Source organism: Prionailurus viverrinus, chromosome F1, assembly GCF_022837055.1.
Source record: "Prionailurus viverrinus isolate Anna chromosome F1, UM_Priviv_1.0, whole genome shotgun sequence".
In the NCBI taxonomy this organism is placed as follows: Eukaryota; Metazoa; Chordata; class Mammalia; order Carnivora; family Felidae; genus Prionailurus; species Prionailurus viverrinus.
This window is the reverse complement of record NC_062577.1, coordinates 28,165,645-28,192,232: the sequence shown is the minus strand read 5'-3', so window position 1 is coordinate 28,192,232 and position 26,588 is coordinate 28,165,645. Positions and strand designations below refer to the sequence as shown.

Below are 26,588 nucleotides of genomic sequence, written 5' to 3'. Positions count from 1 at the left end.
ATATGTTTTATGTGGAGTGCTTGGTGGCTCAGGTGGTTGGGCGTCTACTTTGCTCAGGTCATGATCTCACAGACTGTGAGTTCAAGCCCCACATCAGGCTCTGTGCTGACAGCTCGGAGCCTGGAACCTGCTTTACATTCTGTGCCTCCCTCCCTCTCTCTCTGCCCCTCCCCTACCCATGCTCTGTCTCTCTCTCCTTCAGAAATAAACATTTAAAATTTTTTAAAAAATGTATATGTGTTTTATGTGACAATAAAATGTTTTCTTGGTGATCTGATTAATGATTTTTTGTTTTTTTTATAATTAATGTTTGTAAATAAGACAGACATTGAAGAAGGATCAAAGAGGTTGTATTTCTGTGTGTCTCTGGAGATGCACTTTATCCAAATATGGCATTATCTGAAAAATAAAAAATCAGAAGTATTTGTTATACCATGTACACTACATTTTATAGTTCCAAAATAACCCTGAGGGCAGACAGGATGAGTACTGCTTCACAGGTAAAAAAAATAAGGCTTAGAAACACTAAGTGACTAAAAGCGTGAGACTAGTCAATGGCAGAAGCAGAACTTGAATCCAAATGCAATGTACTGAATGTCTGTGTCCTCCTGCCCAAATTCCTATGTTGAAGCCCTAATCACAATGTGATGGAGTCAAGACATGGGGGCTTTGGGAGGTAACTAAATCACATGAGTGGAGTCCTCATAAATGGGATTAGTGCTCTTAGAAGTAGAAATTAAAGAGCCGGCTAGCTCCTTCTGCAATGTGACAACACAGCAAGAAAACAGCCCCCTGTGAGCCAGAGAGAGGGCATTTGTCAAGAACCCCACTGTGCTGGCATCCCGAAATCAGGCTTCCAGCCTCCAGAACTGTGAGAAATGAACATTTGCTGTTTAAGCCACCCTGTCTGTTGTAACTGGTTATAACAGCCTGAACCAAAATACCTGCATCTTCTGTTTTGAAGGCTTGTATGTTTAGGTAAGACTGTCCCTCTTTCGGCCTCCACATCTCCAACTAGAAGACTGAAAAGAGTTTGGAGATCTCTGGCTAAGAAAACTCATTCCCTGGTCTATCATTCACTATTATAGAAGCAAAGAGGAGTCCTCAGAAGTCCCAAGTGCTCTTAGCAAAATCCCCAACACTTCTCATCCTTAACACTCATGGCCTGACCACCGCTTGAGACCATTAAGACCAATCTCATTCTGTTCCTTTTCCCTGTTTACTTTGGCTACCTCCAGAAGCCAGGAGTTCTGAGAGAGAGAGAAACCAAGAAACAGACTCTTCACTGTAAAGAACAAACTGACAGTTACGTTACCAGCTGGGAGGTGAGTGGGGGATGGGTCAAATAGGTGATGGGGATTAAAAAGCACACTTAGCACGATGAAAATAATAAGAATAAGAATAACAAAATAAAGGGGTGCCTGGGTGGCGCAGTCGGTTAAGCGTCCGACTTCAGCCAGGTCACGATCTCCCGGTCTGTGAGTTCGAGCCCCGCGTCAGGCTCTGGGCTGATGGCTCGGAGCCTGGAGCCTGTTTCAGATTCTGTGTCTCCCTCTCTCTCTGCCCCTCCCCCGTTCATGCTCTGTCTCTCTCTGTCCCAAAAATAAATAAACGTTGAAAAAAAATTAAAAAAAAAAAAGAATAACAAAATAAAAACAAAGGGGGAAACAAAGAAGCCAGGAGTTCTGGGTTGTCCCACGTGCCCCGGATGCCAACCCCATGCTCTGGGAGCCCATGCATCCCTTCCCTAGCACTTCCCATCCTCCTGCTTTATGTTTCCCCATAGCACTTACCCACTTATAATACGTGCATCTATCCACTCAAATACCCACTGAAATCTAAGTTTTATAAGGCAGAGGTTTTCTCTATCACTGTATTGCCAAGCACATAGAGTAGCGCCTGACAGAAAGTAGATACTCCTAAACATTTGCTGAATGAATGTGTTTCTTCCTGTAACACAGGTACATATAAAGGAAAAGAGTAAAGTGCTTTCTAATTCTTACTGTATACATCCTGGGGCGCCTGGGTGGCTCAGTTGCCTAAGCATCTGACTTTAGCTCAGGTCATGATGTCGCGGTTCATGGGCTCGAGCATCACGTCAGGCTCTGTGCTGACAGCTCGGAGTCTGCTTCAGATTCTGTGTCTCCCTCTCTCTCTGCCCCTCCCCCACTCATGCTCTGTCTCTCTCTCTCTCTCTCTCTCTCAAAATTAAAATAAAACATCAAAAAATTTTAATTATTGTATAGGTCCAGCAAAACATACCTTCTTATTATCCTCTTCCATTTCTAAAGATTATTCTACAGCAACAAATGTGCCCCGGGAGACTCTAAGTCTGTGAGCCATTGCCCAAGGGCACGACTACGGGTCTCAAGAGGAATGAGGTAAGATTTACCATTATTTCTGGAAAAATACATACTATGTCCTAATATTTATTCAACTACCAAATGAATATTTTCTATGTGCCTAATTTATGTCTGACACCATTCTTGGGAAAGAATGGACAAAGCAGTGAAAAAACAGACATCATCTCTGCTTAACCCTACAGAGGAAAAGAAAGCCAGGTATGGTATTGCAGGATATTGGAGAGTTCTTTAAAAGTGTTTTTTTTTTTTAATTTGAGAGAGAGAGAATGAGCAGGGGAGGAGCAGAGAGAGAGGGGGACAGAGGACCCAAAGCGGACTCTTGTGTTGACAGCAGAGAGCCTAATGTGAGGCTCGAATTCCTGAACTGAGATATTGTGACCTGAGCCACAGCCAGAAGCTTAACTGACTGAGCCACCCAGGTGCCCCAGGATATTGGAGAGTTCTATTTATATAGGATAGTTTCTGATTAATTGGATTTTGAACAAAGATCTGAATAAAGTGAGGGAAAGAGAGAGAACTCCAGGCAGAGGGAACGGCATGTGCCAAGTCCCTGAGATGGGAACCAGAATGTTATGGACCAGGAACAGGAAGAAAGCCATGGTAGTTAAGTGAAATGAGGCCAGGGACAGTGGAGAGATAAGGATGAAAAGATAATTAGGGGCTTGTTCATTGAGAGCCTATAAGCACAGGAGAAGGTGTGTGGATTTCACCTAAGTGTGCTGTGAGACCATAGACCAGTTTTGAGCAATGAATAATGTATCTAATACATGTTTTAAAAAGATCACTCAGGCTGTTGTGTAAAGAAGTGTGGGAGGCAGCAAGCACAGAGGCGGGAGGACAGCTGGCAGGCTGTACTTTGGGAGAGAGATGATTACGGATTGAATCAGGGTGATAGTGGTCAGATTCAGGACTGATTTTGAAGGAACAACTGATAGGACTTCCAGACAGATTGGATGTGGAATGTGGGACAAAGAAGAGTGTCAGACTCTGACACTATCCTAGATATCTGACACAAAAATCCTAGATTTTTGACCATTTTCTGAAATGAGGAGGGGGAAGGGGTGAGTATGTATGTTTGGGGGCGGAGGATAGGAATTCTTTTCGGCAATGGTAAATTTGAGATACCAAGTAGAGGTGGAAGTCCTCATGGATGCGTTTCAAACTCAGGAGAAAGGTCAAGGCCAGAAATAGAAATGTGGGAGTCATCAGAATTAGGGTGGTATTTTTAAGTCCTGTAACAGGTTGAAGACCAGCAAACTGTCGCGTTGAGATCACCTAAAAACCAAGTGTAGTTGATCAGAAGCAGGTAATCTTATCTAAAAAGGATGTTATTTCACAGTTAATGGTGTTTATCATTTAATTGAGTACATATTTGTGAATGGTTTGCTGGAGTAATATGTTCATCATGTTTTATAAGTAATGTCCCATTTCCTTATTTTACAAATGAGGATTTTCTCTTTGCATCTGTTGGCTTCCTGGGGGAGGGGGTACTCTCTGATATCTATCTGTGTTCTCAGTTCAGTGTGGCAGGGCCAAACTTTTGGTTTGGAATGGGGCAAGTTCTCTCTTGGGGTGAGTTCACCGTTCACTGCTTTTTTTTTTTTTTTTTTCAACGTTTATTTCTGGGACAGAGAGAGACAGAGCATGAATAGGGGAGGCGCAGAGAGAGAGGGAGACACAGAATCGGAAGCAGGCTCCAGGCTCTGAGCCATCAGCCCAGAGCCCGACGCGGGGCTCGAACTCACAGACTGCGAGATCGTGACCTGGCTGAAGTCGGACGCTTAACCGACTGCGCCACCCAGGCGCCCCCACCGTTCACTGCTTTTAAGCCAGTTTCTCCAATATAAATAGTTTTCCAGTAACAAAGCCAACATTTTAACCTCCATCTATCTGTCAATTGATATAAACTCAGGAACAGAAGGGTCTTATTGTTGACCTTTTCAAACCTTAACAGTATTCAAAATAAAGTATACACTCAAAAAAAATGTTAGCGCCCTTCTCTATATCCATGCACTTTCTACTTGTGGAAATAAAAAATAAATAAGCCCCAATATCTCTTATTTATCCTTGATGAAAATTAAAGTTGAAGCCAAAGACCTTGATTTTTAATTAGAGATTAATGAGAAAACCATGGGAAAAAATTCTAATAAGCTTGAGAATAAACAGCACCGGGTCAGTAATTACCTACCATTTGTTCAAACAAGTGTTTCTCAACCTTTTTGGTCTCAAGATCCATTATATTCCTACAAATTATTGAAGACTTTATCAAGGTTTTGTTCATGGGTGTTGTACCTCTCAATAGTTACATTAGAAATGTAAACTGAGGGAAAAAAATTAAAACTTAAGAATACAAGCCCACATTCCACTTAATGGTCAGAAGAATGATGTGATCGCACATCACATTGCTTCTGGAAAACTCCAGTGTACTCCCATGAGAGTAAAAAAGGCAAATAATATCTCGGCATCCTCATGAAAACTTTGACCCTGTGGGTTCCTGAAAAGACCTGAATACTCAGTGGTTCCCACACCACCATTTAAGAATGAATAGTTTAGACTAAAAAAGAAAAAGCATGCATTTACATGCTAATTACCAGAACATTTCAATTAAGTCCATGCTTATTCTGTATCTTGTCATCATAAAGTTGAATTTCTATTTAGGCCTGTTTATTTAAAAGAACAAAGAGCTTTTCTGCAAGATTTAATGTTCCAGAATTATTGGCTTATAACTTTGGTATCATTAATATTGGTTATGGAAATTATATTTGTTAGACCCTGTTTTGTAGAAAACCATGTGTATTCGTGTAAAATGTTAAACTGTGTTTGTTATAGAAGGTGGATATGGGGCGCCTGGGTGGTGCAGTCGGTTAAGCGTCCGACTTCAGCCAGGTCACCATCTCGCGGTCCCTGAGTTCGAGCCCCGCGTCAGGCTCTGGGCTGATGGCTCAGAGCCTGGAGCCTGTTTCCGATTCTGTGTCTCCCTCTCTCTCTGCCCCTCCCCCGTTCATGCTCTGTCTCTCTCTGTCCCAAAAATAAATAAAATTTAAAAAAAAAAATTTCTTGTTAGAAGGTGGATATTACCCTCCACTATTAAGCTTGTGAGCCTAACCAACTCTATGTGGTTTAACTCACCTACTACTGAGTAATTCAAGCAGAATAAAAGATTATGCAGATCCACTTAGAATTAGGAACACTAAAGGCCCTTGTAAAGAGTTATTTTTTGAGTAAAATTAACACATGGCTGTTACAGATTAACTTTAAAGCACAATGGAGGATCTCAGTTTTCTTTTTTTTTTAAATTTTTTAACATTTTTATTTATTTTTGAGAGAGAGAGCACAAGTGGGGGAGGGGCAGAGAGAGAGGGAGACACAGAATCTGAAGCAGGCTCCAGGCTCTGAGCTGTCAGCATAGAGCCCGACGCGAGGCTCGAACCCACGAACCGCGAGATCATGACCTGAGCTGAAGCCAGATGTTTAACCAGCTGAGCCACCCAGGCACCCCAAGAATGTCAGTTTTCAATGCCACACTGTATCACCCTCTTCACACCACTTACCAAGAGCATGGGGGTAAATGTAAAGTCACAACCCCCTCATCAAAGAAGTTAAATCTCCAAAATACTGATTTTTCTTGTTGCAGATCTAACTTAATCGCGTGTTGTTTGTATTTAATACAATTACACTCTACTTTATTACTTTTTTTAACATGAAAAGAATGCCATCAGTTGCTTGTCTTGACTTGGAAACAAGTATTCACAATCAAAAGTGGTTACTCTTTCTCTTCCTCCTCTTGTGAAATAATACTACCACCACCATCAACCCCCACACCAACCTCCCTCCACATTGTACTATTGTTAATCAGGGCTTTTGGTTTGCTATTTGTCATCAAAATCATTTCCATTGTATCTCAATTTTGTACATGAAATTTTTGCACAGGCAACAAATTGGTGAGATAGGTAGTCTCTGGAGCTTTTGTGGGCTATTATAATTATCTATAACAACTTCTCTCAAAATATGGTTCTCAGGCCTTCAGCATCACAATTCCCTTAGCCTGATGAAAACGCAGATTCTAGGACCAAAGGAGGGCCTACGGAATGAATCAGTCTAGAGGTGGAGCTCAGGATTCTAAAAGCACAAGAAAAAGAAAATCTCTTGTCTACAGCAGATCTTATATCCACTAGCCTAGTTTACTGATGCTTTTCACCTCAGACAGACCTCCTTTAAACTGTCCCAGAACGATACTTACTGAACCTCTCTCAACCCCAGGAATTCTCCTCAAGTTTATTTATAAATCCCTCCTGTCAGTTGGGGATGGAATCCTACCATACATAACAACTTACTTTTTGCAGGAAAGTGCTTTTTCTCGGTGTGAACAAGGAGACGCAGTGTGACCCAGGAGCTCCTGCCACTGTCAGGAACGGGTTCTTTGATTTGGGTGTGAGTAAAGGACTGGTAGGCACCACTGAAATGCCTCTTTTGAACTCTCAATAAACTGACTTGATTGCTTCTTTCCACAAAGCAGTTGGAGTCACGCTTTTCATTTATCTCCTCCAAGAGATGTTTTTTGCTAGCTTTAAGTTTTTTAATGATGTCATTGGTTCTGTTTTTAGAGGTCATTATGGCGACAAACTAATCGTCAAATGATTCTTAAGTATCCTGAAACAAATGAAAAAATACAATCAGTTGCTGCTTGACCTAGCAGCCAGTATTCACCATCAGGTTTTTACCAGTTCTTTCTTTTCCTCCTGTAAAATACCACCACCACTGTGCCCCTGACCCCACATCTCACTCCATTTTTATTATTGTTTCCTAAGGTCTTTTTGTTTTTTGATGTTTCTTCGGAGGAAAAAAAATCATAAAAAGAGGATTGTAGTAAGAAAAGATATTTTGTTTTTGAAATTGATACTATGTATTGATTCTTGCTTTTAGGAACTCTCATTGTTTCTTTTGATTATAAAAATAATACATAGTCATTGTAGACAATTAAGAAAATACAGAAAAGCATAAGGTAGACAAGGTAAAAATCACTCTTGATCATTGTCTAGAGACAATGAAATTAACATTTTGGATGTTTCTTTCCCAATAAATATCTAAAGGGATTTTATTATAAAAAGTGCGGGGATGGGGCCCTGGGTGGCTCAGTCGGTTAAGTGTCCAACTTTGGCTTAGGCCATAATCTCGTGGTTCATGGGTTCGAGCCCTGTGTCAGGTTCTTTGCTGACAACTCAGAGCCTGGACCTTGCTTCACATTCTGTGTCTCCCTCTTCTCTGCACCTCCCCTGCTTGTGCTCTGTCTCTCTCTCCCAAGAATAAATAAACATTAAAAAAAAAAAGTACAGGGGTGCCTGGGTGGTTCAGTCAGTTAAGCATCTGACTCTTAATTTCAACTCAGGGTTGTGAGATTCAGCCCTATGTTAGGCTCTGCACTGGGCATGGAACGTGCTAAAGATTTTCGCTCTCTCCTTCTCCCTCTGCCCCTTCCCTGCTCATTCTCTCTCTCTCTTTCTCCTACTCTCAAAATAAATCAATATTTATTTTAAAAAGTACAGAAAAAAGACATTAAATTGGCTATGGCAGGACATGAACTTAAAAACTAAAGTGTTGTTAAGTATTTAGGAAGAATTTGCTTGTTAGGGCTATAAATTTGTCTTTTCAGGCATGTGAAGTACTTAAAAAATCAAATATGTTAAATTTATGAAAGAAGTTTAAAATATTTAAAGTATTAGCTAAGTTTGTAAATGGACTAATTACTTAGAGGTGTTTAGTATTTTCAGCTTGAATTAACTGAACATTAATTTCAGAGAAAGTGAGGGTGATCAGAATTTAAACTTTTTAAATTATATCTCCTCTAACACTTTGATTGTTTATCCTGCCTAGGAGATGTACAAATGAAATCAAATTGGGACATGACTAAAGAAAAAGAAAAGAAAACAAGGTAATTGTCTCTTATGTACTTTCGAGCTGAATTTATATTCTGTTAAAAGCCCATTATACATGTTTACTGCAAATGAAATCTAGACGTGTTAGTTAAAAGCTCACTGAGGAGATCACAAAATTTAAATTCTCATTCTAAATTACCTGGAAACTGGAGCCAACTAAAATTAGACACAGTAAGAGTCTAACAGCAAGAACATGAAGTTTTGAGTCCGATTTGGTCCCTATTCAAGCTACGCTAACTGTATGACTACAGTTAAGTTACCTTCTCTGGGCACTCAGTTTCCTTGTTTTGCTTTTTGTTTTTTGCTTTTAGTTTTTTAATGTTTATTTATTTATCTTGGGAGAGAGAGATAGAGTGAGCAGAGGAGGGGCAGAGAGGGAGAGAGATCCCAAGTAGGCTCCGTGCTGTCAGTGCAGAGCCAGATGTGGGGCTAGAATTCACGAACCCGTGAGATCGTGACCTGAGCAGAAATCAAGAGTTGGAAGCTTAACCCCTGAGTCTCCAGGTGCCTCTCCTTGTATGTTAAGTGGAAATAATACCCAACTCACAGAGTGTCATAAGGATTAAATAACTTAATACATACAAGAGCCTAATATAGCCAATCCTCAATAAATGGTAACTTTATCAGGCACAGTGGGATTTGTTCAGCTGGATGTACAGTATTTTTTCATTTGGGTTTGTTTGTTTGTCCCTCCAGTTATTAATCTGTTTACTTGCCATGCAGCCAGAACCAGCTACATAATTTGTGGGGCCCAGTGAAAAATGAAATTGCAGGGTGCTGTGTTGAAAATTCATGGGCCCTTTTGAACATGGGGGCCTTGTGTTAGTGAAGAGGTCACATGCCTATGAAACTGACTCTGTGTATGACATAGTAACAGGATGGTTACTATGGTTACTTCACCCAGTTTTATAGTCTCTTAAGTGGAGATAAATAAGGTGTATAACATATGACTTTTTAGGGGCACCTGGGTGACTCAGTTGGTTAAACATCCAACTTCAGCTCAGGTCATGATCTCATGGTTTGTGAGTTCGAGCCCTGCATCGGGCTGTGCACTGACAGCTCAGAGCCTGGAGCCTGCTTCAAATTCTGTGTCTCCCTCTCTCTCTGCCCCTCCCCCTCTTGTGCTGTGTGTGTGTGTCTCTCTCTCTCAAAAATAAATAAAAATTTTTTAAAAATTAAAAAAAACATGACTTTTTAAAGAGCTTTGAGTAGCACCTCGCTGACTCAGTTGGTAGAGCATGTGACTCTTGGTCTCAGTTTGGAAGTTTGAGCCCCATGTTGGGTGTAGAGATTACTTTTTAAAAATCAAAACACACACACACACACACACACACACACACACACACACACGTGTGTACCTCGATACTTACAGCCTTATTACCAACAATAGCCAAACTATGGAAACAGCCCAAATGTCCATCAACTGATGAATGGATAAAGAAGATGTGGTATATATATTTATAATGAAATATTACTCAGCTATCAAAAAGAATGAAATGTTGCCATTTGCAATGACATGGATGGAGCTTGAGTGTACTATGCTCATTGAAACGAGAAAGGCAGAGAAAGACAAATACCATATGACTTCACTCATATGTGGAATTTAAGAAACAAAACAGATTAACATATGGGAAGGGAAAAGAAAAACAGAGAGAGAGAGAGAGAGGGAAATAAACCATAAAAGACTCTTAGTGATAGAGAACAAACCAAGGGTTGGTGGGTGGGTGATGGGTATTAAGGAGGGCACTTGTTGTGGAGTACTGGGTGTTATATGTAAGCGATGAATCACTAAATTCTACTCCTGAAACCAATATTACACTATATGTTAACTAACTAGAATTTAAATAAAACTTTGAAATAAATAAATACAAATAGGCAAAAAAAAACCCCAAAAATAAAAAAAAAGGACTTTGAAAATATTAAGCATGTATATACAGTACATCCTCATTATTCATGAATTCCATCTTTGTAAATTTGCCTACTCATAAATACTTATTTGTTATCTCAGAATCAATACTTGTGGCATTTTAATAGTCATTCCCAGAAATGCACAGAGTAGCAAAAATCTGAGTCTCCTTGATGTGCATATTCCCAGCTAAGGTCGAACAAGGGGAACTCCGCCTTCTTGATTCAGCTTTCATCCTATAAACAAGTGTCCTTTTCCTGATCTGTTTAGTATTACTAGGGTTTTTTGTTTGTTTGTTTTTCTTTTTTTTTAGAATGCTCCCCAAGTATAGTGCTAAAGTGCTGGCTAGTGCTCCTAAGCAGCAAGAAGGCTGTAATGTGCCTTATGTGTGTTAGATAAGCTTTGTTCAAGCATGTATAGTGCTGTTGGTTGTGAGTTCAGTGTTAATGAATCAACAGTATGTATTAAATAATTATACATACAGATACATACATGAAATAAGGTTATATATTGATTGGTTGACAAAAATCTTATTACCAGAGACTCACAAGGACCTATCCCTGTATTTCCCCTAAGAGCAATTGACTGAGTATTTGCTAATTCAATACTTGGGGCGACTTTATAGAACATAACTACTGCAAAAACAAAAATCAACTGCATAGATGTAGAAAATATACTCCTGTTTCTACAGGTATGTTATTATAAATTACCTTTAATGTAAAGCAACCCAAAGCCTATTTGAAGTCCACTGGTTTGGATCAGCCCACTGAGATATTACCTTGGTGATGGGACATTATGAGCTAAGCCATTCCAACTTTGTTCTATTCATAGAACCCTAATTAAGAGAAGTTTCGGAGTTAGAGAGACCATTTACTTATCAGCCATGTATCCTCTAATAAATTACTCAATCTCTCAATATCAATCTCTTCATCTGGGATAAAGATACCTATTTCATTAAGCTGTAGGTTTGTGTGTATACTGTAGGAGGTAGGGAAGAAGTTGGAATTCAATGAGATGTGCATGGAAAGCTCTTTACATTGTGCCTGGCATCAATTTATTACACATACTGATATTTGTTGAACACCTACTCTGTGCCTGGTGTTGTTCTGGGTACTGGGGACAAATGGATACCTATCCCAATGGAGCTTATAGTCTAAAGGTTTAAGGTAGGTACTTAGTAAACCATAGGTATTTTTATTGGTTTTATTAAAACTTCTTATTTCACTTGGGGAATTATTTTATTCATATGTCTTTTTTTTTATCAGAAGAGGAAGCCTCACTGTAAAAAAAATCTTCAGAAATACAAAAGTAATCATTTCTTTTTCTTTTTACAGGAATACAGGATAGTAGAAATAAGACTGGTATTCAAGAGAGCAGTTCACAATGCCAGAGAAATGAATTCCCTAAAGAACTATATGAAGGGTCAGCAAAAGAAGACCACCCAACTCTGATGAGTTTGGTGTCTCTGATGAGACCAGTGCAGGGCAGCTGCTGAAGATAAGAGGGTATTTTGCTGTTGGTTTTGTTTTTTTCGTAAAGCTCCCAGATAATCCAAAAGGCTTATCAAGAGATCTAATTAGTTGGGCACAACCCTGGCACCTGTGGGCCAGGGGCTAAATCCTCCCTCGCTAGAGTGCAACCTGGAAGAATATTTCTGCATCTGTGAGCTTCAGCGTCCTTAGCTGAAATGGGCTGATATCAGTACTGAGGTATTGTGAGGATGAAATGAGACAACAGATGAAGGGACTTGTAAACTATAAAGTATATAAAGCAAGTGTTGGGGAGGGAAAATTTTCCTCTAACTTCAAGATTCTTCTGGCTGGTCTAAGAATTAAATTGACATAAGACAGATAACAGGAAAGAATCAAAGTTAATTTGTACGTACAGAGGTCCTACAGACACGACCGAGGCTGGCAGCTTGTTTTATACAAAGAAACAATAAATTAGTGAGGAGTTGACAGGATAAAGAAAAGTTATGTTTGGGAACTTTAACTAGTAAGAATTTCTAAACAGAATTTGGACTGGGGTAGTAAGTTAGTAAAAGTAAGAAGGTTTGTTTATAAAGGCTTCTTCACCCTGAATTCTCTCTCTCTGATGATAAGGATGTCTCTCTACCTCCTGGTACAGGGAGGGTACCTTTCACATGGGAGATTAATTTCTTGCTTTCTGGAGACAAAGGAGTGTCAGGGTCTCCTTTTTTCACTGGCTGTTTCTTAAGTAACTTTAACTCAAAATAATCAAGATGCCAAAGTGGCATATTTTGGGGTAGCCTGCCCCGAGCCCCAACACAAGCATTATAAGTTTTTTCTAAAATGTACATTGGTTACATTAGTTTATCAATTCAGAAAGTTATGTGTGTTGTATCTAAGGGTAATGCTCTATCATTATTTTACAAGGCAATCATTTGTCACATAAGAGAGCCAATTTGAGTAATTCTTGAGCCAACAATTTTTCCTCGCTCAAAGGTTACTCTTCCAATAAAGATTTTGGCCACATTCTAAGGTATCCTATCCCCATTTTCCTAGATTTACTCTTATTTGCTATGATGGGTAGGCCACCACAGGATGTGATGCTTAAGCATGAGCATTATTTTGAGCCAAAAACAATCAAGGCCCAAAAGGTTCAGGAAGAAACTTTGACTTTCCCCTTGACTGCCTAAAAGAATTCAAATAGAGGACCTGGTCCAGAAAGGGAGCAATCACCACAGATAACTACAGTATAATATGAACTACATTGGTTTTGGAGTGCCATGCAGGCTAAGCTGTTAACTTCTGACTCGAGTATTTTCAAAGTTTGCATAGTGATATCAAACTCTTGTTCCATTACCACAGAGAGATTTAGGATTGCTTTTCCCAATTCATAATCTCCAAAGTTTGGAAATACAACCCTCAATTCTGATAAAAAACCTTGGAGTTGTGATGTACAAGCAGATTTTTTGACTTCCTGAGTGATACATTTACATAGCACACGTTTAAGAACAGAGGAGCCCACGTTTGTAATTTGCCTGGCATTTGGGGTGGAGTATTCAGTGACAGAAGAGGCCAAGTATCCAAGTTCACATCATTCTGACCATTTAGGTGGGAACCCTTTACATACTTTGTTGCCACATAAAATAGAAAGACCAGTGTGGTTTACAGACAAGGTTGGAGTTGAACCTGTAATTCCCAGGGTCTGGAGTATTCCATGACTTTTGCCATTGGTAAAGTGAACTTTCATACATTTCCATGATCCATGAGTTCCTGTCAATCTGTAAGATTGCAGAATACTATAGTTGTTATAGGAAGCCTATAGTCTGGTTTGGGCAGCTGTAAAACTTGGTTCTGTCAGTCAGGAATAAAGGCGGGTTTTAAAATTGGGTGGAGAAAGGATAAAGAGGTCTGTTTGGGGGCTGCATATTTAGTAGCTCTGTCAGTCCTATCATTTCCGAAAGATATAGCATCAGTTTTCTTAGTATGAGCTGAACAGTGAACAATGACAGTTCTAAAAGGGAGATGAAGAGCTTGTGGTAGGCAGCAATTATATGCCCATTAGCAACGGGAGTACCTGCAGAATTGAAGAATCCATAGGATTTCCAAATGGTGCCAACAGCATATTTGGACTCAGCAGTTTTCCCTATGTCAAACTATAATCTCTAGTAAGAGCTGTGAGTTCAGCTGCTTGGGCTGACTTTACAGTGGGCAAAGAACATGCCTCCATTGCTTCCTATGGGGAAACTATGGCATAACTAGTTATGTTTCCCCATAAATGTCATTAACAGGAGCCATCAAAAACTAGAAGTTAAGTCTGGGTTGTCTAAAGGGATGTCTGAGAAATCCTCTCATGGCTTTGAGACCATTTCTATAGTTGTAAGGCAATCACTGGGAATAGCGTGGGCTCTCCATTGTCAGGGAGGGGTAGTAAGGTAGCTGGATTTAAAGTGTTACAACGATGTGAGATGATGGGAGGGCTAGTCAAAAGAGCTTGTTTGTAAGTGGTCTGTCACTGTGTAGAGAGGTGCCGTGTCTTATGAACTCGTAAGTGAGCAGACACAGCATGGGGAACACACAGGTGAATGGGGGAGCCTAATGGAAGAGTACTGGCTTTGTCAATCAAGGTGGCAGCTGTGGTCACCACAAATAAATAAACATGGGGGTCAAGCCAATGCCACAGGGTCTAACTGGCATGAGAAATATGCTATTGGTTGTATCTGAGAGCAAAAGATTGTCCTGGAATGCTTGCAGCGATGCCATTATTTTCATGGCAGTATAGATGAAAAGGTTTGTTAAAATTAGGTAAACCAAGAGCTGGGGGTGTTGACAATGTTAGTTTCCAGGCGTGAAAGGAGGTTAATGTCTCTGAAAGCCAGGAAATGGGCTCTGGCTGGTGTCTGGGAGAAGGGCATACAGAAGTTTATCAAGGTCTACAAAATCAGGAATTCTTTGGCTGCAATAGTCAGCTGCCTCCCCCCCCCCCTCAATTTACATAACCATTGATTTGTTTCAGGGAGATAGATGGACAAAATTGATGGATGGTGTTGTGGAGTAAGCTTCTGATGCCCTGAGATGTCTCATGTCCTAAGTAGTTAGTGGTTGTTTGCAACCATTGAAGTTTAGATCTGGAGGCTTTATGGTCTCACTCAGCCAGTGCCTTTAGGGGGATGAGGGAGTCTATACAAGTTCCCTACTTAGTTTGATTACCCCCTGATTAAAATCAGAGGTGACAGGTAGAGATAAATCCTCGGAGCAGATGGTAGAGAAAGTCACATGAGTGTCAATTAAGAAATCCAATTCCTGATCCTCATTTTAAGGTTAATGGTGGGCTCTGGGGTGTGACTGAGGACCAGCTGGCACTGTCATTCAAGGGGGAATTGTCCCTCAGGAGAAAAGCACACTCTCTGAGGGTGATAGGATTTAGGGAAATTGCTTCTTAAATTTTCCTCTTTCTTAATACAGGACAATTTCTCTTCCAGTGACCTGGATTCTTGCAATATCTGTGCTTGTCTGGAGGCGAATAGGGGGAGATCTGAATGGGCCTTGAATTACTCTCGGAGTCCTGCTTTTGCCTTTCCAAAGATTCAGGTTGCAAAGCAGGAATTGTTGCTATCAGTTCTTTTTCTCCTGCTTTCCTGCAAGCTATTTTCAAAGAATTAATTAGCTGCCTTCAGGGGCAGCTGGGTGGCTCAGTCGGTTAAGCGGTTAAGCATCCAACTTCGGCTCAGGTCACAATCTCATGGCTTGTGAGTTCGAGCCCCGCAACAGGTTCTGTGCTGACAGCTTGGAACCTGGAGCCTGCTTTGGGTTCTGTGTCTCCCTCTCTCTGCCTCTCTCCTGCTCATGCACACACACACACTCTCTCTCAGAAAATAAACATTAAAAAAAATTTTTTTTAAAGTAGCTGTCTCCATTATTATGCTTAGTGGTTGTCCTCACCAACAGAGCAGGTGGATTTGTTATTTAACATCCGGGAGAAAATTTCCCACTAAAGCAGAAATTAAAAGATTGCTATGTTCCAGGGCTTCTGGATTTAATGCCGTTTGTCTTTGAAAAGTATGTACAGAACATTCAACAAAGGCTTTTATGTGCTCAAAGAAGAGCTAAGTACATAGTTCATAGTACTATGTAGAGTGCTCAAAGGAGAGCTCAAAGAAGAGCTATTATGTGCTCAAAGAACAACTAAGTACATAGTTCAATCTCAGACCAATTTACTCTGAGGGGGAACACCTCGAACATTGCTCCTATGAAGCCTTAGATATCAGCCTCCAACTGAACTGTTTCCTGGTCATGTGCAGGAGGGGCTGGGAACGGCTAGGGCCATCTGTTTCCTTAGTGAGGGTGGTATTCTCCAGGGGACCATCTAGCTTGTCTCATAACCATCATATTGATGTGGAAATGTTGGGGATTGTAGCCAATGACCAAGATAGAATTTTTGAGACATCTTCAATGTGAAACGGTGGTTTTATTAAAACATGGGGACAGGATGGTGGGCAGAAAGAGCTGCACTGGGGTTGTGACGGGTGACTGATTATACCAGGGGGTTAGGGAAAATGTAAGTCTCTAAGGAATTTTGGAAGCAAGGTTTCCAGGACCTCGAGGGGGCTAGCTATGGTTAGGAAAGGGCCATTTATTACTGTCTAATAAAACCTTAGTTATGAGACCCTTTAGATATCTTTCAGGGGGCCATATGCTTAGAGTATAATTGCCAACATATATCTTGGGGGGTAGAGATAAAGGAATTTCGAAAAGAGTTTTTACACATTTAAGTAGACTTACAGGATCCTGGGGGGTTGGCTAAGAGTGCCTTTTGCCCTCATCGAAGTGTCATCATCCAGGCAGCTGACTTCCTAGAGGAAGGTCACTTTGCCTGTCTCAAGGACTTGTCCGTGGACTGTAAATTGTAAGGAAATTTAATTGTTTTCTTTTGCCTTTCTTTCCCATGTCAATATAATCATGGGTGGGAAGAACAGTCCTTAATAGCCAGTCTAGGCCCGTGTGAGTGGGGTTGTAAATAGCCACTAATCTTTCTAATTCTTCTGTAAATTTGGTAGGATCCTCCCAGAGCATAGGTAAAGGGGTTTTATTTTTATTTTTTTAATGTTTTTTAAAAATTTATTTTGAGAGAGAGAGAGAGCAGGGGAGGGATATAAAGAGAGGGAGAGAGAGAGAGAACACCGAGCAGGCTCTTCATTTTTCAGCACAGAGCCCGACGTGGGGCTTGATCTCAGGAACCGTGAGATCATGACCTGAGCCAAAATCAAGAGTTGGAAGCTTAACTGCCTGAGCCACCCAGGTGCCCCTAGGGGCTTTATAATTTAAAAGATCTGCTGCTGTCCTGGGGACATGAATTCTTTGCCAGGAGACATCCACAAAGGGCATAGCATACGAATGCCTGCAACTGGCAGAGCTTGATTACAGAGCCCTAGAAAGTGGGAGGAGTCAAATAATAAGAGCAAAGCCCTGTTGCTCTTCCTGGGTGCTTTTGCTCAGTTCGCTTGCTGACATTCAGTATTTACCTAAGTAAGTTGTTTTCCCTAGGATTAGAGGTCAGGCAGAAGTGCTCTGCAAATATTGTCAGGAAAGGGAAATTGTAACAGGCAGCTGGTTATTAAAATGTTTTTTTTTTTCCTGGGGAAGTTGGAGTTTTAGGATTCGAGGAGATGGGGCTGGGCTTTGAGAAGGGGAGTTTATTTTATTTTATTTTTAAATTTTTTTTTTAATGTTTATTTTTGAAACAGAGAGAGAGCATGAATGGGGGAGGGTCAGAGAGAGAGGGAGACACAGAATCCGAAGCAGGCTCCAGGCTCTGAGCTGTCAGCAAAGAGCCTGACGCGGGGCTCGAACTCACAGACCATGAGACCATGACCTGAGCCGAAGTCAGAAGTTCAACAGACTGAGCCACCCAGGTGCCCCAGAGAAGGGGAGTTTAGACCAAGGGTCCAGATCCAAAACTTTGCTTTCACAGTCTATCTTTGGAAATGAACTCTCTAGATCTTTGTGAGAGCTGCATATTTTACACTGTCTTGTGGGATGCCTCTTGTGTCCTTGGTTAAGCCATAAGAAGGCTTAAGCTTGACTCACTACTGAGATGAATAGATCCTACTCATCCGTGGCCAGACAACAGATCTTCTAAATTAGAAAAACTACTGTATTTGAAAAATTTTAGAGAGCTCTCATCCTAAAGAATTGTCTTATTAAAATTAAAAAGTAGATACAAAAGAATGTAACAGCAAACCTCAGGGAATCCTTTTTCCAAGATGAAAAAACAGAAATTAGTCCTTAGACCAAAAATTAAAACTCCACATCCGGGGTGCCTGGGTGGCACAGTCGGTTAAGCGTCCGACTTCAGCCAGGTCACGATCTCGCGGTCCGTGAGTTCGAGCCCCGCGTCAGGCTCTGGGCTGATGGCTCAGAGCCTGGAGCCTGTTTCCGATTCTGTGTCTCCCTCTCTCTCTGCCCCTCCCCCGTTCATGCTCTGTCTCTCTCTGTCCCAAAAATAAATAAAAGTTGAAAAAAAAATTAAAAAAAAAAAACAAAACTCCGCATCCAACATAAGTTCTTCCTTCTTAAGATCCAAACAATTAAGCAGACCATCTTCTGGCACACCTGTTTATTTTATGTCTAAGAGCTGTGGTCCTGGAAACTGTAGGTATCTAAAAAGTGGGAAAAAAATAGTAAAATCTTACTAAACTTGTTTTGTGTGCTGGGAGCTTGGCTTGGCTGTCTGCCTGCCTGGGACATGCTGGCTGTCAGTTCTTTCTTTTGGCTATCTTTGAGAATGATTCTGGATCTTGAGAAGGTAATAATCTTTGCACCCTCTTTGAAGACCCTTTGAAGGGTCCATAAAGTTGTTCAATACTGCCAGAAATATTTACTATCCATACCAGCTAAAAATTGACAGGATATTTAAAAAAAAAAAAACGTTTTTTAAGTAGCTATATGGTTAAAAATTGATCAGAAAGTGGAAGCTGATAGTCAAAGCCTGTTAGGAATTTTTTTTTAGGTCTCCTCCCCTATGCTATAATAAAACTATGTGCCCTGTTAAATGACAAAAATTCAACTGAGGACATTTTAATGGTCTAATTGGCTTTATTAGTTGATTCATGAGTTGGGTAGCATCCTACCTAGGAAGTAGAGGGGAGCTCCAACGGGCTATAGAAAAGCAAAGGTTTTTAAAGGTAGACAGAAAATGGAAAAAAGAAAATTATTTGCAAAGAATCCATTGTTTTAGGCAAAGTTACCTTCTTAAAGGGAATGGGAAGGGCCCATGAGTAAATTTCCTAGTGCTGACCAGGAACTTTTCATGTTGACTACGTAAAGCTTGCACTCCTGGGGAGTTGAAACTGCAGTCAGGTTAGGTACTAAGCCTTTGGGTTACGGAATTGAGACCTTAACCTACTTGATGCCATTTTGGGCCTGTGGTTTTCTTTTTAACAATTTCCCCCCTCTTTTGATCAAGCTCTCTGCTGTCAGCACAGAGCCCGCTTGGGATCCTCTGTCCCACTCTCTCTTTCTCAAAAATATATAAACATTTTTTTTAAATGCAGCTCTAGAGGCAATGCAAAGTCTATCTATTGCTTTCACCAATCCTAAAACTTCCCCCATTTTTCTCATAAGGCTTGTAAATTATTGACCTTAAAAAACCAAAGTTCTTCTCAGAGGAACTTACATTCTTTCTTTGTCCTTTCGAGATATAAATCTTACATTGCCTTTGCAATATAAACACCCCAGGGGGTATCTAAAACAATGGCCACACTTGCCTAAGACTAAATGGGGTAGGAGCAGGAAAAATGACCTTTTAAAAAATACAAAGTACTCCACAGCTTCCATAAGATTACTTGTCAAGAGCAAATACAAATCATGTGCCTTCTCCACAAATACTACTGGTAAAAAGCTTTAGCCATCCAAGTAGATAAACTTAACTTATATATTAGTGAGTTTTATATTGCTATACTTGATTCGTAGCTAACAATTTTTAATGGAAAGCTATAAAAACTCTGTTTTCTACATTACAAATACAGTGTTTTTCTACCTCCAGATGGTATTACCAGAATTAATTTATAAAAGAGCACTATATAACTGGCTTAAAATTAAGCACTTATAACTCAAGCAGTTCTAAATCTCAAAAATATATTAGAAACTAAGCTAAATGTTTTTCAGGTTCATGTGATCTAGGAAATTTTTCAGTTAATAAAAGCAAAGTTTAAATTTGTTGGTTTAATAAATATAAGAAATACAGATGGCCAATAGACACATGAAGAGATGTTCAACATCACTCATCACCAGGGAAATGCAAATCAAATCTATAAGGACAAACCACCTCACACCTGTCAGAATGGCTAACATCAAAAACAAGAAACAACAGGGGCACCTGGGTGGCTCAGTCAGTTAAGCATCCGACTTCGGCTCAGGTCATGATCTTGTGGTTCGTGAGTTTAAGCCCCACTTCGGGCTCTGTGCTGACAGGTCAGAGCCTGGAGCCTGCTTCAGATTCTGTGTCTCCCTCTCTCTCTCTGACCCTCCCCCATTCGTGCTCTGTCTCTCTCTGTCTCAAAAATAAATAAACGCTAAAAACAAAACAAAACAAGAAACAACAAATGTTGGTTGGGATGTGGAGAAAATGAACTCCTCATGCACTGTTGGTGGGAACACAAACTGATGTAGCTACTGTGGAAAACAGTACAGAAGTTTGTCAAAAAATTAAAAATAGAACACTATGTGATCCGGGAATCACACTACTGGGTGTGTACCCAAAGAAAATGAAAACACTAACTCAAAAAAATATATGCACCCCTATGTTTTTTGCAATATTATTGACAACAGCCAAGATATGGAAGCGGCCCAAGTGTCTATCCATAGATGAATGGATAAAGAAGATGTGATATATATGTAATATATACAATGGACTATTACCTAACATATAATATATGCAATGGAATATTCCTCAGCCATAAAAGGAATAAGACCTTGCCATTTGCAATGACATGGATGGACCTAGAGGGTATAACACTAAGTGAAATAAGTCAGTCAGAGAAAGACAAATATCATATTTCATTCATATGTGTAATTTAAGAAACAAAACACGTGAACAAATAAAGGAAAAAAGAGACAAAAAAAACCACAGACCCTTAAATACAGAGAAGAAACTGGTGGTTACCAGAGGGGAGATCAATAGGGGGATGGTTGAAATAGGTGAAGGGGATTAAGAGTATACTTATCGTGATGAGCACTGAGTAAAGTATAGAATTGTTGACTCAGGGTGCCTGGGTAGCTCAGCCAGTTAAGCCTCTGACTCTGGCTCAGGTCATGATCTCACAGTTTGTGGGTTTGAGCCCCACATCAGGCTCTGTGCTGACAGCTCAGAGCCTGGAACCTGCTTCAGATTCTGTCTCCATCTCTCTCTGTCCCTCCCCCACTCATGCTCTGTCTCTCTCAAAAATAAATAAGCATTAAAAGAATTGTTGACTCACTATATTGTACTCTTGAAACTAGTATTACATTATATGTTACTTACATTTCAATTTAAAAAAGAGAAAAAAAGTATGATACAGATGCTGAAAAAAATAAGTCTTTAGAGTTACCAGCATTAAGTATGATACTTTTCCACCTTGGTTTACTAAAAGTCAAACAAGCTCATGTTATCTTTGTTACCAAAATTGTCAGCCAAAATAAATAAATAAATAAATAAATAAATAAATAAATAAATAAATAAATAACTTAAGATGGTGGCTAACTGCTCTAATGTTTCATAAATTTTTCATGAGTAATCTTGGTATGATTATTTTTTTTAATGTTTTACTTATTTTTGAGACAGAGACAGAGCATGAGCAGGGGAGAGGCAGAGAGAGAGGGAGACACAGAATCTGAAGCAGGCTCCAGGCTCTGAGCTGTCAGCACAGAGCCTGACGTGGGGCTCGAACTCATAGACCATGAGATCATGACCTGAGCTAAAGTTGGAAGCTTAACCAACTGAGCCACCCAGGCGCCCCTCTCGGTATGATTATTAATAAATGAATTAAATAGATGTAAATATGCATCAAACTCGGTAAATTTCTGGAACTAATGAAAAAACTGAATTCAAGCCGAACAAGAATTAATTATATAGGACCAAGTGAACTGATGAGGATGATTTTAATTTTATGACTTTTTGTTTAAAATATAGTTGGTTCTTTAATCTTCTGTTTTATAGATAGAAGGAAGCCTTTCCTCTTAAGCTATGACTTATAGCAATTTGATAAATTATACCTTTGTAACCAGAATTGAAATATCTTTTTCTCCCTATCTGATCTCTCCAGAATTCAGAAACTCTCAGTGATATTCTTATATTTTCATGGCAATATAGTTATTTGCCCAGGTTCAATAAGAATCTGCTCTCCTTGTAACATGACACAGTTGGAAGATGGTTATATTACAAAGGCTTTGACTGGAATGTCATATTTGAAAGAGACATGCATAGATTTAGGTGTGACCAGACTGCTTTAAGGAACTAAGGTTGACTTTATGGAGTCAATAAAATTCCTTGGAAATATCAGCGTGGTACCTTCCTTGCAGGATTCCTAACAGCCTTACCAGTTGAGTAAGGAGGGTCACTTCCTGGCAGGTGCAAGCCTCTCAGGATATTCGGGGGACCCCAAGAAGAGAGTAATTAATCCAAATCTATAGGTATTACAAAGTCTGATTGCAAGTATTTGGTTTGACCTCTTCACCTTGAGAAGCTGTTAAAAGGAGATTCCTTATGAAAAGTTCCAGCAAGCAAACCGAAAGGAGCATATATAATCAATCATCACTCCTGCTGTATTTATATAATCAAGCCAAGCTTATTGAAAGTAGATTTATTTTGCAAACAAATTAGTCTTTGGTTTGCTATCTTTGGTAGAAATCACAGTATTTATAAAGAAAAATTATGTTTCAATAACATACCTTTGTGGATTAGAAGCTAATACTATTCATCGTAAATTGGACTGGATCCTAAACTCTTCTAGCTATAAATCTTCAAACTATCATTTCCAATTTTTCCCTACCATTGTCTTGAAATCATTAAGAACTAAAACTGCCCTTTTTCCAAGGCCATGCAAACTAAAGTTGGACAACTTGGTATATAAAATTCAGAGAAATCACCACAAGAGCTCATGTGTGGATGATCCTTGTTGACTATTACTATGGGCGCCACTCAGAAAAATCACAGAGACACTCAAACTGCAAACTAGGAAAGTCTATCACATTGCTACTATCTGCCCTCAGTCCATCTAGAAATACTTCAAATCTAACATCTAGAAATCTCAAGTGGCTACCCTCAGAACTCGGAAACTGGTTTACAACTTGTTCCAATCATTAACCATTATTTTTCTTTTGTTTCCACAGAAATGCCTCTGATTAAATACCTGATTGTTTGCATAATATAGGCCTAACTTTGGTAGCCTACCTGAAAGATGGCCTTCTGAAATAAATTTAACTGAACTGACCTATTGTCAGGACTGAGTCTAGTTCGATGAGACTGAACAATCTACTGGCTCAACTTCTGGACGATGAAATTTCTTGAGGAAATTTCAAAGGCAGGACTGTGGAGGAGCAAAATGTACCACCCCAAAATGTGTTTCTCTGGCTCAACAAGGAGGAATTTGTGTACTCATGGGGGGAAAATGTTGCTTCTATGAATAAAATCTGTTAAAAGATTAGTATTTTTCAGCAAATAAACTAATTTTACCCATTATATGAGACTGACCTATTCCCAGAGTAGGAGACTGATCTAACGGGGTGTGGGGTAACATGCTTCAATCTGTTCTTTTCTGTTTGTTCATCCTCATTTTCACCTGCATTGTGTTCTCCTTTTATGGATCTCTTGCCACTCAGTTACTAACTCTCCACAGCCACCAGCTCGACTTAAAAAAAAAATGTTTGTTTGTTTGTTTATTTATTTATTGAGAGAGAGAGAGAGAGAGAGAGAGAGAGAGAGAGGAAGGGACAGAGAAAGGAGAGAGACCAAGAAGGCACCAAGCTCAGCACAGAGCCGAAGATGGGGCTCAGTTTCATGACTATGAGATCATGGACCTGAGCCGAAATCTAGAGTCGGACGCTTAACTGGCTGAGCCACCCAGGCGCCCCATCAACTTTTAATACGGGAAACATCTAAGGAAGTGTCAGAGGAAGAAACTGCTGAGGTTCAGGGCAGGCCACCCGAGGATGTGCTGCTTTGGCATGAGGATTATTTTGAGTTAAAAACAATGAAGGCCTGAAAGGCTCAGGAAGAACCTAAGACCTTTCCCCTGTCAATCTTACAAATAAAATTGCCAGTTACTTTATTTGGGAATAGCAGAGGAATTGCAATTCAGGAAAGGCAAACTATGGTGAACATAGGCAAGTCCAAAGAGACAAAGGGAAAGTCAGCTTTTAGTAGGTTTTAGAAGAAAATGGCAGAGGGTTGTTTTGAACAAGAGTTCGTTGGAGGAGCGCCTGGATGGGTCAGTGGCTTAAGCGTCTGACTTCAGCTTGGGTCATGATCTCTTGGTTCGTGGGTTCAAGCCCCACGTAGAGTTCTGTGCTGACAGCTTGGAGCCCGCTTGGGATTCTCTCTCTCTCCTTCTCTCTTTCTCTGCCCCTCCCCCACTTGCATTTTTTCTGTCTCTCAAAATAAATAGATAAACAACAAAAAAAGAGTTCATTGGAGAAGAACAAGAGTTTGGAGTTGTGGAAATTTCTCACCAGCTGTAAGCAGTGATTAGTGCTTTGTTGCTGGGGCTGGGAGGGAAATTCCTTCTTTTTCTTAAAAGCAAGAGATAAATACCTCTGTGAAAAATGCCCTCCCTTGTCAAGAGAATTCTTATCTTCCTTCTCCCTGCTGCAAGGAGGGGTTCAGGTGCCAGAGCTCCCCTGTCAGGGCTTTGAGACTCCATTTGAAATGAGGTTTCCTTTACTCATTCTTACACCTCAAACTTCCTAGAATAATTTAGATAGGGGACCTGATCCAGGAAGGGAGCTATCACCACAGACAACTAACTACATTATAATATGAACTAGGTGTGGTAGGCAGGGGGGAAGCTAGCCAAGTCAGTTTGCTAAAATTCCTCTTTGGGTCTCATTGTTTCTGTAAGGCCCCAGAAAACATCTGTTCACCAGCCGTGCACCCGGTTTCACCTCCCTCTGAATCGCTTCCTTTCTTTTGAAGTACCAGACCCTTACTCCCTTCTCCTTAGTTCAGGATGACATATATACCTCATTTGGCCTGTCTTTGGAATCTCTTATGTTTTGGATTCCCTGTGCGTATGTAATTAAACTTGCTTTCTCCTATTAATCTGTCTTACATTGTTTTAATTATTTGACCAGCCAAAAGAGCTAAGAGAGTGAGGGGGGAAATTTCCCCCTTCCTGACAGCTACTCACTTCAGACATTACCAAGGTCTCATTTCGTTCCTACTCTAAGGTTGTAGGATACAACACCAGGCATGCACAGTCATGGCCAAATATGTAAAATTGAATTTAAAGTGTGTTTAGTTACATTTCAGAGGGAGACAGGCCTGGTTTAACCTCTGATATAATTTCATTTTTAAAATTTTGCAATAATGGGGCTGGCCATTTTCCTAATACTAGTCACTGCCACCTAAAAACATTTGTTGAGTTAGATGCCAGTGACTCTGTATGAAATGAACTGCTCTCCGGGAGTAAAAAATTTCCTGTACCCTTCAAGCTTCTTTTATCTGGTCTAAGGATTAAGTTAACATGAGGCAGATTAACAGAAGAGGAAAAAAAAAAAAAAACCCCAAACCCCAAAAATTTAATTATGTGCACACACAGGCCCAATAATGAAATTGAGACCTAAGGCAATGACAAGGCAGGCAGTTTTTAAACTTTTTCATCAAAGAGACAATAAACTTGTGAGGAGTAGACAGGAAAAAGAAAACTCATGTTCAGGAGCTTCAATTAGTAAGAAATTCTAAACAGCATGTGGGCTGAGGTAGTAAATTAGTCAAAAGTAACAGCGTTTGTTTATATGGCCTTCTTGGCTTTAAATTCCCTGTTTCTGCTGATAAGGATTCCCTATCTCTCTACCTCCTGGCACAGGGAAGGTGCCTTCCACATGGGAGATTTATTTCCCCTTTTCACAGGACAGAGTTAGGTCAGAGTGTCCTTGCACTGGCTGTTTCTTCAGCAGCTTTAATGCAAAGTCATCAGGAAGCCATTGTGGCACCTTTTGGGGTGACCTGCCCTGGGCCCCTACATTGCCAACTAAAGAAATTGTTTTGGTACTGAGGGTGTTATAATAAGATATAAAATCCAGTCCCCAGCTTCAAGATGCTCAAATCTAGATAAGGGATAAAATATGCAAAGGAAAAGCTAAGTAACCACCAGGAAATGTTCAGTGAGTAGCTCCAAAGGTGTCACTAGTCAGAAGAGGATGACATCTCTAGGGGCTCCAATCACGGAGACAGACTAACAAAGGAGGTAGGAATGGAACTGACCTGGACCATAAAGGATGGGTAGGATTTGGCTAAGTTAAGGGAAGATGGAGAGCATTTCTTACCCGATCATGAGGCAGACTGCAAGATAAACACAAACATGGCATACTAGAGTCACTGAGTGGCCCGATACGGTGTGATTTCTTCTCTGCTGTGCCAATCCTTCTCTGCTGTTGGTTTTGTCTCCAATCTGCATACTCAGCCACATCCAGCTCCTTCTGTGATCCAGACCTAAGGCAGAGGTGGCAGGGAGGGCGGGATGGATATTAGCAACCTCCCAAGCCTGGAGATCAGGAATTAGTCTTGCTAATATATACCTACTACCATGCTAATGTGTTTTAGTGATTTATAATAAGAACAATATATCTGGTCTTCACCCCAAAGTGTCTGGCACAGAACTTCTCAAATCTTGGGACTTTCCTGTGCTGATTTCTTTGTCATGTTAAGGAAGTGACTTTTGGAAAG

General features: G+C 40.2%; 1 protein-coding gene and 1 long non-coding RNA gene across 2 annotated transcripts; one reads left to right on the top strand and one right to left on the bottom strand.

Moving 5' to 3' along the window:
- Nucleotides 1-328: 328 nt before the first annotated feature.
- On the bottom strand, nt 329-26,588 carry SPATA45 (spermatogenesis associated 45). The gene is made up of 4 exons (XM_047840796.1): nt 26,501-26,588; nt 26,189-26,354; nt 6,698-7,013; nt 329-399 (listed from the first exon to the last, which is right to left on the bottom strand). Exons 3-4 carry the CDS (start codon nt 6,972-6,974, stop codon nt 380-382), a joined length of 297 nt encoding a protein of 98 aa, XP_047696752.1. The 5' UTR covers nt 6,975-7,013; nt 26,189-26,354; nt 26,501-26,588; the 3' UTR covers nt 329-379.
- LOC125155458 (uncharacterized) lies at nt 11,074-23,349 on the top strand. The gene is made up of 3 exons (XR_007148230.1): nt 11,074-11,368; nt 11,537-11,707; nt 23,036-23,349. It is a non-coding gene; the product is annotated as an uncharacterized LOC125155458 (long non-coding RNA).